Below are 15901 nucleotides of genomic sequence, written 5' to 3'. Positions count from 1 at the left end.
GGGGGAAAGGGGGGGGGGGGGGAATAATCCATTTACTTTCAAATAGAAATTACTTAACAAAAAAATTTCATCTTTAATATATTTTTAGCCTTGGAAAAGTAGATTCTTTTTTTAAATTATATTTTATTGATTTTTTACAGAGAGGAAGGGAGAGGGATAGAGAGTTAGAAACATCAATGAGAGAGAAACATCGATTCAGCTGCCTCTTGCACACCCCCTACTGGGGATGTGTCCGCAACCAAGGTACATGCCCTTGACCGGAATCGAACCTGGGACCCTTCAGTCCGCAAGCTGACATTCTATCCACTGAGCCAAACCAGTTAGGGTGGAAAAGTAGATTCTTAACAGATTTATATATTAATTGCTATGAGAGCATATTAAAAAGAATAATTTCTAAATTATTATACACTCACACAAGGGGATACTATGCAGTTGCAAAAAAATAAAAGGAAGTTCTTTAGGCACTGATATAGAATGAACTCCAAGATGCACTGTAAATGAAAAAAGCAAGGTATAAATGTGTGTGGCATGCTACCATTTCTCCATAAAGACGGAAAAAGAATACACAGATACAGAGTTCTGATAGGTATTTTATATCTGAAAGTCACAACACAAAAGATATGTCGCTGCCACTGGGGCAAGAGAAGGAAGAACTAGGTAACTAGTAAACAGAGTAGGAACAAACTTTTTTCACTGTATGCTTTTTGAACTTTGGAATTCTGAAGCATATGAATGTGTGAACCTATTAAAAATTTACCTGAAAAAAAGGAGAAAAAAAAACCCCTAAAATAAGCTTTTGCTTTTATTGAGTAAAAATCTACATATATAAAAGGCAAATATGCAAAGTGTCCCCTTGGGAGTTTGACTGGGATACTGGTAGTTTGCTCACTCGCTATGATGTGCACTGACCATCAGGGGGCGGCATGGAATAAAGGAAGGCCCCGGCCAGCAGCCGGAAGGTACCAATCAGCCCTGATCACCAGCCAGGCCTAGGGACCCTACCCGTGCACTAATTTTGTGCACTGGGCCTCTAGTAATCTATGACTGCCCAGCTGACATGGCTCAGTGGTTGAGCATCAACCTATGAACCAGGAGGTGGTTCGATTCCCGGTCAAGGTACATGCCCAGCTGTAGGCTCAATCCCCAGTTTGGGACTTGCAGGAGGCAGCTGATCAATGATTCTCATCATTGATGTTTCTATCTCTCCCTCTCCCTTCCTTTCTGAAATCAATAAAAATATATTTTTTAAAAAAAATCTAAGGTAGACATACGATTGGTTAAAATATAATTTTTTTCCTTTTTCACCTTGTAGGAATTATGATCTACCAAATGATATAAAATACAAAGCTTACAATCTATATAATAAAGCGGTAATATGCAAATGGTCGTGACGCCCTCACGTGTAACGACCAATCAGCAGGAGGCTGTGTGCACAGCCAGCACAGGTGGGCAGGACTTGCAGCATTGGGGACTTGCGTGAGGCTTGTGTCCCCGCCCCAGGCGCTGGCCCCGGGGACGTGAGGCTCGTGTCCCCACCCATGGACCAGGGACATGAGGCTCGTGGAGGCCTACCTCTTTGGGGTGATAAATCGTGGGGTTCCCACGCTGTGATAGGGCCAGGCTGGGGACGCTACCCCCCTCCGAGTGTACGAATTTCATGCACCGGGCCACTAGTTTAACAATATTTGTTAATATCCTAAAGTATTTATTTATACTTGAACCCAGAAATATCATTTCTGAGAATTTCTCATACAGGTATACACTTAACCCACATATGAAGTACCTTATAGAGATTACTCTTTGTAAAATTGTTTGTAAAAGGAAAAGAATGGAAGATACTCATGTATCTAGCAATGGGAGACTGCTTAAACTATGATATCCTATCTAATAATAGACAAACATGGTAATTGACCATACCTTCACTATGCCTCCCATTGGCTAATCAGCACGATATACAAATTAACTGCCAACGAAGATGGCGGTTAATTTGCATATACCGGCTGGGAGCGAAGACTGAAGACAAGGAAGCGAAGCGTTACAGAAGGGAGCTAAGTAAAGGCGGCGGAGACAGGAGGTGGGAGGGCAAACCCAGCTGCAGCGGCTGGGAGCAGGAGGGCAAACCCAGCTGCAGTGGCTGTGAGTGGGAGGGGAAACCCAGCCGCAGCAGCTAGGAGCCTCAGCAGCTGGGAGCCTCAGCAGCTGGGAGCCTCAGCGGGTTTCGCTCCCTTCTCTGCTTTGCTCCAGCCGCAGGAAGCCCTATTCTTGCAGGAATCTTTCTGCAATAGGCCTCTAGTATCTAAATAATAGAATACTATTTAGCTATAAAAAGAATTCTTTATGTCCTAATATGAAAAGATCTTGAGATATAATGTCAAATTTTTTTTTTTTTAAGTAAAGAACAGTATAACTCATGCTATTTACAAAAAAGTAATGGGTGTTTTGGTGAAGGATGGGTGGACGGTAAATAGGATAGGAGCAAGTCTTCTGTAAATATGTAATTTTGAAACGATTTCAGAACTATGTGAATGCATTACCCATTCAAAAAATGTTTTAGTGTCAAGATTATTTACACAAATTTTAAACCAAGAAAGTATAGCTTCTTCAGAGAAAAATGTGATCCAATGGGCTAAATAAAAATTTTGCTTGGCCTAAATAAAATCTATACTTAAGATGGAAAGATGACTGGTACTTCATTTAAAACATTAAAAATTTTAATCTTACCTGTATTTCATAATTTCTACTATATCTTCAGCATCTTCTTTGGTTGCTTGCTCTCTCAATTCCAACCTTGCTCGTGCCTGTGAACCATTTTCAGATAACAAAATATAAATATAGGGTGTCCCCCGCAAAAAAAGTACAGTGGGGCCTTGATTTATGAGTTTAATTTGTTCCGTGACAGAGCTGGTAACTCAAATTACTTGTATGTCAAATCAATTTTCACCATTACAATGAATTGAATGCTGGGCTGATGTTGTGGCGTTCACTGTGACGTTCGCTGCGCCAACTAGCGGTGGGGTATCTGAAGCTGGCTTGTAACCCGAATTTTAGCTCGCAACTCAAAGCAAAAAATCAGCCAAGAGACGGCTCGTATCTCGAAAAACTCGTTAGTCGGGACACTCGTAAGTCAAGGCCCCACTGCATATGCACTTTAACAGCTGATAACACTTAACTTTCACTCCTTTTCAGGTTTAACTGATTTGAAATAATGGGTGAAACCAGTATAAGCTTTGAACAAAGAAAATTTATCCTGAAGTGCCACTAGGTTTTTTTCTTTATGGGGATAAAAAATAAAGTTTATGGTACAAAACTGGCAAGAGTTCAGGAAATGCATACACACAAATACCGAACAAAATGATTCTTGATGTTTGCGATTCCATTGGTTCCCATTATCAAACAGTGCCTGAACCAGAACGGTCGTCAGTTTGAAAACAGGCACTGACCAAAAAAAAAAAATAAAAAAAAATTCATTTCTGTAAATTCTTTTAAACTCTGAAAATCAATTGTATGTTAATAAATACTGATTTTATAATCATTCAAAGTGTATATACATTTTTGGGGGACACCCTGTATATTTAACATTATTTGAACAGGTATAGTATGTTTAAGATTTTGTTTATTTATTTTATACAAAAATTGACTTTTGGGGAAGGGAACTATGATATGAAAGTCAGAATTTTAAAAAAGTGACATGAAAATAATCACTCATTCAAAATATGGATTAGTGCTCACTTTGGCAGTATATATACTAAAATATGGATTAAAATTTATTTTTATCTACTAACATATCTTTCTGAATGTTCATTTCAGAAGATTTGATGAAATATACTTGGTTTTTCCTTGCCTTTTACTTTCAGGAAGTCATACCTAACCAATCTGTTAAAACAACGAAGATGAGTAAGACTTTAGAAGCAAAAAGCCCAAACCCTGACCCAGCTAATTTTAACTTCCACAGTCCTCTTAGCATTCCATAGCTGTGAATAGATGTTATTAATATTAGAAAAATGGGCATTATCCTATGGGCCTGTCATGTATCAAACCAAATAAATACTCAAGGTATTTGACACATTCCATGTTCTCAAATATTCAACCTTAGATCCCAACATCCTTAGTTAACCTAACCACTCTTCACACTATAGGAGTTTCCTAAGTGTCATTAAAAAAAAAAGTTGCTGCCCTAGCTGGTTTGGCTCAGTGGATACAGCGTCGGCCTGCGGACCGAAGGGTCCCAGGTTCAATTCCAGTCAAGGGCACATGCCCAGGGTTGTGGGCTAGATCCCCAATAGGGGGCGTGCAGGAGGCAGCCAATCAATGATTCTCTCTCATCATTGATGTTTCTATCTCCCTCTCCCTCTCTGAAATCAATAAAAAATATATATTTAAAAAAAAAATTGCTTGCTTGGCTGGTGTGGCTCAACGGTTGAGTGTTGACCTGTAAAACAGGAGGTCAAAGTTTGATTCCCAGGCAGGGTACATGCTGGGGCTGCGGGCTCAATCCCCAGCTCGATTCCCAGTCAGGACACATGCCTGGGTTGCAGGCTAGGACGGCGTGTGCAGGAGGCAGCCTATCAATGATTCGCTCTCATCATTGATGTTTCTCCCTCTCTGAAATCAATGAAAGATATATCTTTTTAAAAAACATCTATTTTTAATATCTCCCTGTACAAAGAAAAACCAAGTCAATCATGCAGAAAATTGAGAGAAACCATATTACTCCTATCTCCCTTCTTAAGAAAATAACAGCTTAAACAAACCTCTGTTAATCGAATCAGAGATTCCAGCTGTCTAGTAGTGATTGGTGAGCTATTCAACCGCTGGCTCTGTTTCCGGAGCTCAAGGTAGAAATCTTGAAGAATCTGTGCAGCTTCAGTGGATAGCCTTGGATAGACATACTGACGAGCGTAACCAATGTACTTTCTCAATAGTTGGTGGGGAATTGGATCTATTGTTTCTCCAGCAACCACCTAACACATGATAAAAAAAAGCCCAAATTACAAGGACAAGTAGCAACTAAAATCTTTCAATTAAAATAACTTGTTTAGATAAATATAAAATTTAAGAAGACTCTTCAAGTAAGCCAAACACATTGTACTTCTAGCTCTTGGTCTAGTTAATATAGATTATTTCTAGTAAAGTAATCATTCAAAGCCAAGTATTATAATATAAAATGTAAGTTTATAATATGAAAGTTTATATACTACTGCTCTACAGTAACACACTGAACTTTGACATTCAAACAGAAGTGAACTGAATGATTAAGAAGCATTTGTACCTTCAGTCTTTCTGATAATGGTTTATCAGAAACCACTTCAAGTATAGAAGTATTTGAATCTTGACTATTCAGACGAGCTACTGTGGCACTACTAACAGCTCTCTGCTTTCCAGCTCTTATTGCAATTACATGTTCAGAGAGTAAGTGATCATGATCTTCATTTGGAGTGTCTAATAGGATAAAGACCAAATCAAATCTGGATAGCAGGGCACTCCCCATTCTAAAAAGGCATGGAAGACAGAAGAAACAATGATTGAAATAAAAACAAGCTGACAACCTAGAAAACTTGTTTATTACTCAAGTTCCATGTAGTACTTAAAAAAGGTTTTAGATTATAGAAACAAGCAATAGCTTTTGGATAACACAGCTGCCAACTCCAGAGACACCGGCCATGTGCCCTTCACTATGTGCATCGTTTTGCATGTACTGCCCTCTGGTAGGCTGAGCACACGGCCCTTTCTCACACCAGCCAAACCGCTGAATTCTGTATGTCCTATATCAGGGGTCCTCAAACTTTTTAAACAGGGGGCCAGTTCACTCTCCCTCAGACCGTTGGAGGGCTGGGCTATAGTTTAAAAAAAAACTATGAACAAATTCCTATGCACACTGCACATATCTTATTTTGAAGTAAAAAAACAAAACGGGAACAAATACAATATTTGTATTTGCATGGGGCCCACGGGCCGTAGTTTGAGGACCCCTGTCCTATATTATTACCCATGATCTAGGACCTTTGGATTTTTATGTTAAAATGCTGTAAATGACATATTACAGGTGTCTAGTTAAGGAGTTCTTAATCATTTATTCCCTGTTGTTTCACCAACCATTAAGTCACTCAAAGTATACCTATGCACATTTAGAAACAAAAAGCCCATTTTTTTTCTTTTCTCTTTTTTTTAAATTGATTTTTAGAGACAGAGAAAGAGAGAGAAACATCAATTTGTTCTACTTATTTATGCATTCATTGGTTGCTTCTTTTATGTGCCACGACCGGAGATCGAACCCACAATCTTCTCATATCGGGACAACACTCTAACCAACTGAGCTACCCGGCCAGGGCAAGCCCATTTTTCCTTAAATAAGCATCTAATTAGTCATTACAATATAAATGCTGCAAACTACTTAATCACCTTCTCTGAACCCACCAATGAAATAACTCTTCTGAGATAAGAAAACTGAATTCCAGAGTGATTAACAAATTTCACCAACATCCCAAAGCAGGTTTGTGGTACCCTAAAACCTAGAATCTAGGTCTAAACCTGGAACCTTGTTCAACTGGATCCTTCTGATCTTTCCAATATAAAACTTTGTTATTTTATTAAGAAAAACTAATAAATTGACTTCTTTGGTGGTGGTGATATAAAAATACCTAGAACCTCAAAGTACAATTATGTATTTTACTGTGTACCTTTACTATATTACCTTTACTATATTAAAGGTAATAACTACATTAATAAACATTAGAAAATTAGCCGAAACCGGTTTGGCTCAGTGGATAGAGCGTCGGCCTGTGGACCGAAAGGTCCCGGGTTCGATTCCGGTCAAGAGCATGTACCTGGGTTGCGGGCACATCCCCAGTAGGAGATGTGCAGGAGGCAGCTGATCGATGTTTCTCTCTCATCGATGTTTCTAACTATCTATCTCTCTCCCTTCCTCTCTGTAAAAAAATCAATAAAATATATTTAAAAAAAGAAGAAAAAAAAAAGACTACCCTTTAAAAAAAAAAAAAAAAGAAAAAGAAAAATTAGCCTTTTTTCCCCCACAAGAATTTAAGGTTCCAGTTTTTCATATGAGGCATTCTTTTGTCTTTTCTCCCTTTTGCATCACTTTAGTCTATTTTCCCTTTCCTGTATATTTTGTTCAACCTGTACAAACAAATCAGAAGAGAAAGCATATGTGCACATAAATATAAACATTGTTTTTGGAATAAAGTGGGACCATACTACATATATCTATAATTAATAAAAGGGTAATATGCTAATTAGACCAGACATCTTCTGGATGTCATTCCTGACATCCAGCCCTGGTCACTGGTAGCTGGAGGAGGGAAGCCCGGGTGCCGGAGGGAAGCTGGTGCTGGCAGCTGGGGGAAGGCCTACTCTTGCACGAATTTTGGTGCATTAGGCCTCTAGTGAGTATATCATGTGCTCTTTTCACTTAACAGTAAAGCATAGATGTATTTCCCTATCAGTACTTAGAAAGCTCCTTTCGTTCTCATAGGACACTGTACAGTCTTACTATATAGTTTAATTACTTCCCTATCGATGAGCATTTTAAGTTGTTTCCAATTTTTGGCAGTGTTAAACGCTGTAACATCCACATATCTTTGTGCACTTGAGTCACTATTTTTGTGAGTATAATTCTGAAAAGAACTGGCAGGAACAAATAATGTGTACATTTACAATAGTGATAAACATGCCAAGTTGTCCTTCAAAATGCTAAATTCTCCATCCCCTTGCCAATAATGATTATTAATATCTGAAATGTTTGCCAATCTGGAAGATATCAATAGCACTTCACTGTTTTAATTATGTTTTCAAACACATATTTTTATTAAATATACTTTTATTGATGGAGGGAGAGGGAGAAAGAGAAACATCGATGTGAGAATGGAACATCGATCGGCTGCCTCCTGCATGCTGGGGATCGAGCCAGCAACTCTGGCTTGTGCTGACTGGGAATGAAACCAGCAACCTTTGGGTGCATGGGACAAGTGAGCCACAATCATTTACTGAAAATTTGTAATGTCTATGAACTATCCAATATACATGTAATTATCTTTTCCATATTGATTTGTAGGGATTCAATATATTAAAGGTATAAATATTTGAAGAGACTTACTTTAAGTTCTCAGAGACTGTTTTGGCTTTATTATAATGTCCTCCAACTGGATTTGCAGCAGCAATAATGGAGGTTCTTGCAGGGAGGCTACAAACCATGCCAGCTTTAGCAAGACTAATACTTTGCTGTTCCATGGCTTCTAACAAGGCTTGATGTTGATTCCCCATCTTATCAAATTCATCTATTCCACAAATACCTATGATCACAGTAAAATAATACAGGAAAAAGTGTTCTTTGGTCAAGTTGTAAATTGTAATAGAAATTATCCCACAATAAAAAATATCTCCACTGTTTCCAGCAGTTAAAATTATCAAGTGTCATACAATAAAGAATTCCTGATTTTTTTATACAGCAAATAAAATGTCTTATTTAACTTACTCTTATGTAATATTTACTCATTTGGCATTTTCCACAGGGAAAGCGCTATTTTATGAGGGTTACAAAACTGAAGAACATATGACAGTGACCCTCAAAAAGTTTAAAGACTTAAATCCAACAGGGGAGACTTTTAAGATATATACATATTCAAGATAGTATACTTCAACAACTATACGAGGTATGCATAATTATACAAGACTAGAGGCCCGGTGCATGAAATTTATGGGGGGAGGGGCATCCCCTAAGCCCAGCCTGCACCCTCTCCAATCCAGGATCCCTCTCACAATCCAGGACTGCTGGCTCTTAACTGCTCACCTGCCTGACTGCCTGATCACTGCTAACTGACCCCCCTGCCAGCCTGATCACCCTAACCACCTCTGCCCACTGACCTGATTGCCCCTAACTGCCCCCTCCTGCCGGCCTGGTCACCCCCAACTGCTCCCACCCCCACCGGCCAGGTCGCCCCTTACTGCACCCCTGCTGGCCTGGTTGCCCCATGTGGCCTGCTGCTCAGTCTTTTGGTTGTCCCTCACTAACCCCCCACCAGCCTGGTCGCCCCACGCAGCCTGCTGCTCAGTTGCTTGGTTGTCCCTCACTGCCCTCCCTGCCGGCCTAGTCACCCACGCAGCCTCCTGCTCAGTCGTTTGGTTGTCCCTCACTAACCCCCCTGCCAGCCTGGTTACCCCATGCAGTCTGTTCGGTTGTTTTGGATGTGATGGCCCCTAGCTCTTTTGGGGGTGGGAGGAGGTTAAAAGTGGAAGGGATATCTGCAAAGTTTTTAAGAAAAAAGTGATTTTTTTGGGAATAGTACAGCAGCATAATTTGGAAAGAAATGAATAAAGTCAGAAGTCCTAATGTAGTTCTCAGCAATAAGGAAATCACTTAACCTCTTTAAACAAAATGTGAAGACCTACCACTGACTGAAGGCATTTTATGTGCCAGGTATATTATAGCTGATCCATATGTTACTGGAGACCCTCAAACATTACCTTGTAATATTTTTCCTCCCTTCTTGCCCATACCCTGAGCATCCTCTTAGGTGGACATGCAGAGGGTGTTGCTGTGGCTAAACCCCTTACTTACAACCAAGTAAGCATGCCAGCTCAGAGGTCAGTCCATGCCTCTCTGGAACTGAAGGTATTACTGGATGTTCTCAATATTACTAGCACAGTGCCTCAGGAGAGGGGACAGTGCAGAAACAAAGTCAAGCTGCTACTTTGCCACTTTTCAAAGTTTTAAAGCATGAGTTGGCAAACTTTTTCTGTAAAGGGGCAGACGTAAATATTTTGCATTTTATGAGCCTGTTACATATTCTTGGGTTTTTTGGTTGTTCTTTACAATCCTTTAAAAGTAGAACACCGATTTTTAGATATAAACTATACTAAAACAGGGTAAAGGCTAGGTTGACCTGTGGATTAAAGTTCACTGATTCCTGGTTTTGAAGCATTTATCTTTGAAAATTTTGTACTTTCTCTTTTCTTTGGCTACAATTATTAAATCTTGTTGCTTTTAAAGAAGTGATCTATTTCATTAGATATTGAAAAAGGAAAATATTACAAAACATCCTTCTCCTTTTTTTCCCTGTAAGTGTTCAGTAAAGATGTTAGTTGTGTTTGTTTTTAGGGTCTGAACTCTGCTGACTAATATTCCTTTGTATTTAACAATGCTACTTTTTATTTTTTTAATTTATTTTTTAATTGATTTTTTACAGAGAGGAAGGTAGAGGGATAGAGAGCCAGAAACATCGATGAGAGAGAAACATCAATCAGCTGCCTCCTGCACACCCCCTACTGGGGATGTGCCCGCAACCAAGGTACATGCCCTTGACCGGAATTGAACCTGGGACCCTTGAGTCCACAGGTCAATGCTCTATCCACTGAACCAAACCCGTTAGGGCAACAACAATGCTACTTTTTAATTTACTGATTTTAGAGAGAGAAAGGGAGAAGGGTGAGAGGGAGGCAGGGAGGCAGGGAGAGGGAGGGAGAGGGGAGAGGGGAAAAGGGGGGGGCGGAGAGAGAGAATGAATATGAATTTGTTGTTTTACCCATCCATGGGATGATTCTTGTATGTGCCCTGACTGGGGATCAAACGTACAATCTTGGCATATCGGGACAATGCTCAAACCAACTGAACTACCCCCGCCAGGGGCAACAGTGCTACATTTACCATCATAGTGTTTGGCTTCTCTACCTATATTTGAAAGAAGAGGCAGCTCTTACCATTCCACATCTTAAATCACATTGGCTATCTGTATAGCTAAACCCCGTATCACCTTCAACTTCTATGGAAAGTTTGGCAGTTTCACAATGAGTATCCTTTTCTTATTTATTATTTTCTTCACCTGGTGACTGGTAAAAATACTGTCACTTCTAATGAACAAATATTTATAAATCCCTTCTATATATCTTATTATGTTCTAGGCATGTGAGACATAGCACTAAAATGACAAAATTATTTGCCCATATAAAGCTTACAATCATTGGTGTAGGGAGCCAGATTATAAAAAAGTAAACCCTGTAGTATATTAGGAGGCAGTAAGTGCTACAGAAAGAAAAGGCAAAGTAGGGTAAAGAAAATAAGACCTGATGATGGCAGTGGGAATTAGAATTTAAAATACGGTATATAGCAGTGATGGTGAACCTTTTGAGCTCAGTGTGTCAGCATTTTGAAAAACCCTAACTTAACTCTGGTGCCGTGTCACATATAGAAATTTTTGGATATTTGCAACCATAGTAAAACAAAGACTTATATTTTTGATATTTATTTTATATATTTAAATGCCATTTAACAAAGAAAAATCAACCAAAAAAATGAGTTCGTGTGTCACCTCTGACACGTGTGTCAGAGGTTCGCCATCACTGGTATATAGGGAAGGCCTTGCTGGGATCAGAACATTTGAGCAAATAATTGAGGGAAGAAAGGGAACAAGCCTTGCAGATATATCTGGTGTAAGAATGTTTTATACAAAGAGAGGAGCAAACACAAAGGTCCTGATGCAGGACTGTGATGTGCTTGCTGTACTGGTGGTGACCATGGTATATCAAAAAGGCCATTGTAGCTGGAAAAGAGGAAGAGGGAAGTAGAAGGTAATGAGGCAGAAGATGTGGTGAAAGGCCAGAATGTGAATGACCCTAGAACACTATCAATACCTGGGCTTTCACTAAATGAGACAGGGAGTCACTAGATAGTTTTGAACAAAAGAATAAAGTGATCTAAGTTTTAATAGGGTTTCCCTGCCTTATTAAAGATAGGAAGGGCAAGGGTAGTCATAGGAATGCTGAGAGATCACAGTAATCCATGTGAGAGATGATGGTGCCTTAGATCAGGGTAGTACCGATGGAGAATTTAATTAGTAGCTGGATATTTAATATATAGTTGATCCTTGAACAACACAGGGGTAGGGGCGCTGGACCCCCGTGCAGTCAGAAATCCGCATATAATTTTTGACTCTCCCCAAATTTAACTACTAATAGCCTACTGTTGACCAGAAGCCTGATAACATAAATAGTTGATTAACATATTTTGTGTATTATACGTATTATATACAGTGGGGCCTTGACTTACGAGTTTAATTCGTTCCGAGACCGAGCTCATTAAGGAGCTCATTAACTCAAATTACTCTATCAACTCAATGCAAAAAATCGGCAGAGAGACAGCTGGTATCTCAAAAAACTCGTTAGTCGGGATACTCGTAAGTTAAGGCCCCACTGTACTGTATTCTTACAATAAAATGAACGAAAAGGAAATGTTATTTAAGAAAATCATAAGGAAAATATGTTTACATTAATGTATGTATTTATGGGGGGGGGGGGAATCACATATAAGTGGACCCATGCAGTTCAAACCATGTTATTCAAGGGTCAGCTGTATTTGGAAAATAGAGCCAACAGGATTTGCTGACAGACTGGATGTGGGTATGAGAAAAGTCAAAGATGCTCGTCTGATTTGAGCAATCTAAAGAATGAAATTGTCACTTACTGAAGTGAAGACTGTAAGAAGAATAGATTTGAAGAGGAAGAGCAGGATCTTGGTTTTAGACATGTGTAGATTGAGAGAGTTGTAGAAATATCGCACAGGCAATAGTATGTGCCTGGAGTTCAGGGGAGAAGAAATATAAATGTGGAAATTTTCAGCATTTAGATAAGTAAAGCCATAGACTAGAATAAGGTCACCAGGAAGCTAAGTATAGACCAAGAAAAAAGGAACAAAAGCTAAGCACTCTGAGGTGCCAACCAGCTAAGAGGTTAGAGAGATGAACAGGTAAAGGCCGAGAAGGAAAGGTAAATGAAGAAAGAAAACCAGAAGAGTGCAGTGCCCTGGAAACCATCAGATAAAGCATTTCCTGGAGGCGGCAGTGATCAGCTGTGCCAAACATGGCTCATGGGTACTGGATTTAGAAATGTGGAGGTCACTGGCAAACTGGAAGGAATAAATGACTTTAACTGGACTGGAATCTGGGCAGAGCCTGACAAATTCATAGGAACATGTTTTTCCAACAGGTTAAAGCATCACAAAGAGAAATTTAGGTAACAAAGCTCAACTGAAGATTCGTTCTTGCTCTAGCCCTCTAATTGGATTTCTTATAAACTATCAGTCAAATCTTTCTGGCACTCATCCTCAACACCCTGATTGGGTCTGTGCGGTCCAAATGCCTCTTGAACAGGATATAAAGAAATTGACTAAAAGGAAAAGGCTTAAAAAAAAACTCAAACAAACCCAGAATTATTATCAATCTTTGGTTTCTCACCTTGATCACCAAGTACCAGGGCACCAGCTTCCAAAGCAAAATCTCCTGAGGAACTGTCTTTTGAAAGAGTTACAGTCAAACCAGAGGTGGTCGTGGTATTCCCACAAACATACACACCACGTGGAGCAACGCTGCACACTGCCTGAGGAAACAAAAAGTTTATTCACCTAAGAGCTTTACCATACAATTTTTACCACCATGGTAAGAGGAAGGTATTATTGCATCCCCATGTATTGATGCAGAAATCCATGTCTGCAGAGAAAGTAACTCACACAGCCATGAAGGTGTGAAGTCAGCAGTCAATCAAACCCAAGCAGCCTGATTCTGATGTCTGTGGTCATGTGAATACACATTCCATTTTATGCTTTGTTTTCAAGTTCAAATAGCAAAAACTTGAGTACCAATTTTTAATTCCAAAGTATCCAATGCTTCTTTAAACATCAGGTAATAAAATGGCTCAAGAATGCCTGAGTAAACAATCTATGGCATTTCAAAACAGTAGTCAAATAGCATTACAGTTAAAAGCATGGCCCTTCAGTCAGGCAGACCTGTTTTAATGCTGACTGTGTTGCTCTAAAACTTCTCAGAGCTTCAGCTTCCTTAGGTTTTATCACATACTGTCTGAGGAATAAATGAGATCATGTATGTTAAGGCACTTAACCTGGTACCTGGCACATAGTAAGTGCCCAATTCAAGGCCGCTTTACATGGCTCTGCACTGTGCAACTCCAAGAGACCGATGTCAGTGTGATCTGGACTTGGCAGGATACGACCCAATACCTATGGTGTCCAGCTTATAAACAGCAGCTATAATTATGTTTATTACTTGTAATTCCTTATTTGTTAGTCTGAATAGGACGGTTCACTAAATGGTTAGAGGAAAAGGGGATTAAAAATACAAAGTAACTGACTCATAACTGTTAGTGTTAGCCTACTTTTTCCCCCCATTTTTTTATTTCAAGAAAAATGGTTTTAAATATAATAATGTTACATGCAATAAACCTTAATATTTCAAGAAAAATGATCTTAATGTTTCATGCAATAATCTAATATTTCAAGAAAAATGATCTTAAATAATGTTTCATGCAATAATTATTAATATCTCAAGAAAAAACAATTTTAAATGTTACATGCAATTAACACCAATTATTCAAGAAAAATGATCTCACATATATTACATGCAATAAATATTAATATTTCAAGAATAAAAGGATTTTAAGTATGATAACATTACCAAAACTGTACTGACATAGTATGATCACAAAAGTTGTAGGAAATATTAAAAATCTGCAAATCACAGGATTACTTAGGACTGCATATATCCTTTCTGATTGGTGTTTCTGGTTTCTTGGGATATATTCCTAGAAGTGGGATTATTGGGTCAAATGGGAGTTCCATTTTTAATTTTTTAAGGAAATAGCCTAATTTTTAAAAACCCTGGCTTAGTGGAACTAGCAGACTTATATACAATACCCTCCATTATTTACAACACCTACTTTCCACTAATATTACAGCTTTTATTTTTAAATTGAGTCAGGGGTTTTAAAGGCATTATTCTCAGGTCCAAAAAACATAAAAAATGTTCAGTGTCATTTCTTGATATGAAAACATTTTCAGTGCCATTTAATGTATTTTGGAACCATAATCTATCTGTCAAGACATATTTTATCAATAAAAAAGAGAAAAATGACATTTTATATACTGTAAACAAAATGCAGAAATTAAATGATCTGTAGAGATAATTAGACACTGTGGAGGTTAAATCAGGCTTCCACCTATAATATGCTAACTAAAAAATCATACACACACAATGCTACAAAAGACAGAAAAGAAAGTATAACAATTTGGATCCCCATCTCTATTTTCTATATCCAAATTCTGGCTAGGTACGCTGTGCTCTGTGCCAGGCTTGTAGCAAGGATTCAGTATAAAATTAAATATATATATGCCCAGTTAGTCAAAACCAAAAAAATATTGAAAAATGGATAAAATGTCAGATTAAAAATTTAAATGACTGCTTTTACACTTAACCACAAGAAATAAAGAGTCATCTGATGTGAAGGACAGTGGGTTTACAGTGTAATGACAAGATAAAAGCAGTTCTCAATACTGCCTGCACATCAGAATCATTTATGTACAGATAATGGGACCCTAACCCAGAGACTCAATTCAATTGGCCTGGGAAGGCCACAATATTTTCAAAGAGCTCCAAACATGATTCGGTAGTCATAGGACTACAATTTCCCAAAAAGCCAGAGAGCCCGTGGTCTGGTTGAATTTTTCCACATGGGGGGAGGGGAATGGATGGATGACATGAGCATTCTTAGAAAGGACATTATGGCTGGCTTACCAGGTGTCACTCCAAGAAAACCACAAACATTCCACCAAGCAGCACCTTCTAGGGCCATCATAAGTCCTTGAAGGGAGGACAGCTTGACTGACTGATAGAAGCAGAAATTTCTTGAGGACCAACAGACTGACCACAGGAGCTGATTTCCTTTGGATTCAGAAGTAGTTAAAATGTATTCCAAAGAACTCTTACCTTTATCTGATTATTCTTTTTTAAATTTTTTATTTTATTTTAGAGGATGTTTATTAAAGCTGGGAACAGTGAAACAAGGAAAGGCTAGGAAAATGAGCGTAGGCTGGTCTACTTTGGCTCAC

The 15901-nt window shown here is 38.7% G+C and overlaps 1 protein-coding gene across 4 annotated transcripts in view; it reads right to left on the bottom strand.

Moving 5' to 3' along the window:
* The window catches only part of MCM8 (minichromosome maintenance 8 homologous recombination repair factor), a 41402-nt gene that overhangs the window by 2343 nt on the left and 23158 nt on the right, over positions 1 to 15901 (bottom strand). For 3 of the 4 annotated variants that reach the window (XM_006758071.2, XM_006758075.2, XM_006758072.2), the window contains exons 13-17: positions 13239 to 13380; positions 8111 to 8306; positions 5270 to 5489; positions 4752 to 4961; positions 2722 to 2798 (exon numbers count right to left, since the gene is read on the bottom strand). In XM_006758071.2, coding sequence (XP_006758134.1) covers positions 2722 to 2798; positions 4752 to 4961; positions 5270 to 5489; positions 8111 to 8306; positions 13239 to 13380 — 845 coding nt within the window. The remainder of the gene's footprint in view (positions 1 to 2721; positions 2799 to 4751; positions 4962 to 5269; positions 5490 to 8110; positions 8307 to 13238; positions 13381 to 15901) is intronic. The other variant, XM_006758074.2, reaches the window with a different exon arrangement.

The sequence above is a fragment of the Myotis davidii genome, unplaced genomic scaffold (genome assembly GCF_000327345.1).
Source record: "Myotis davidii unplaced genomic scaffold, ASM32734v1 scaffold32, whole genome shotgun sequence".
In the NCBI taxonomy this organism is placed as follows: domain Eukaryota; kingdom Metazoa; phylum Chordata; class Mammalia; order Chiroptera; family Vespertilionidae; genus Myotis; species Myotis davidii.
The sequence above is the reverse complement of the archived record's forward strand: the minus strand, read 5'-3'. Positions and strand labels throughout refer to the sequence as shown.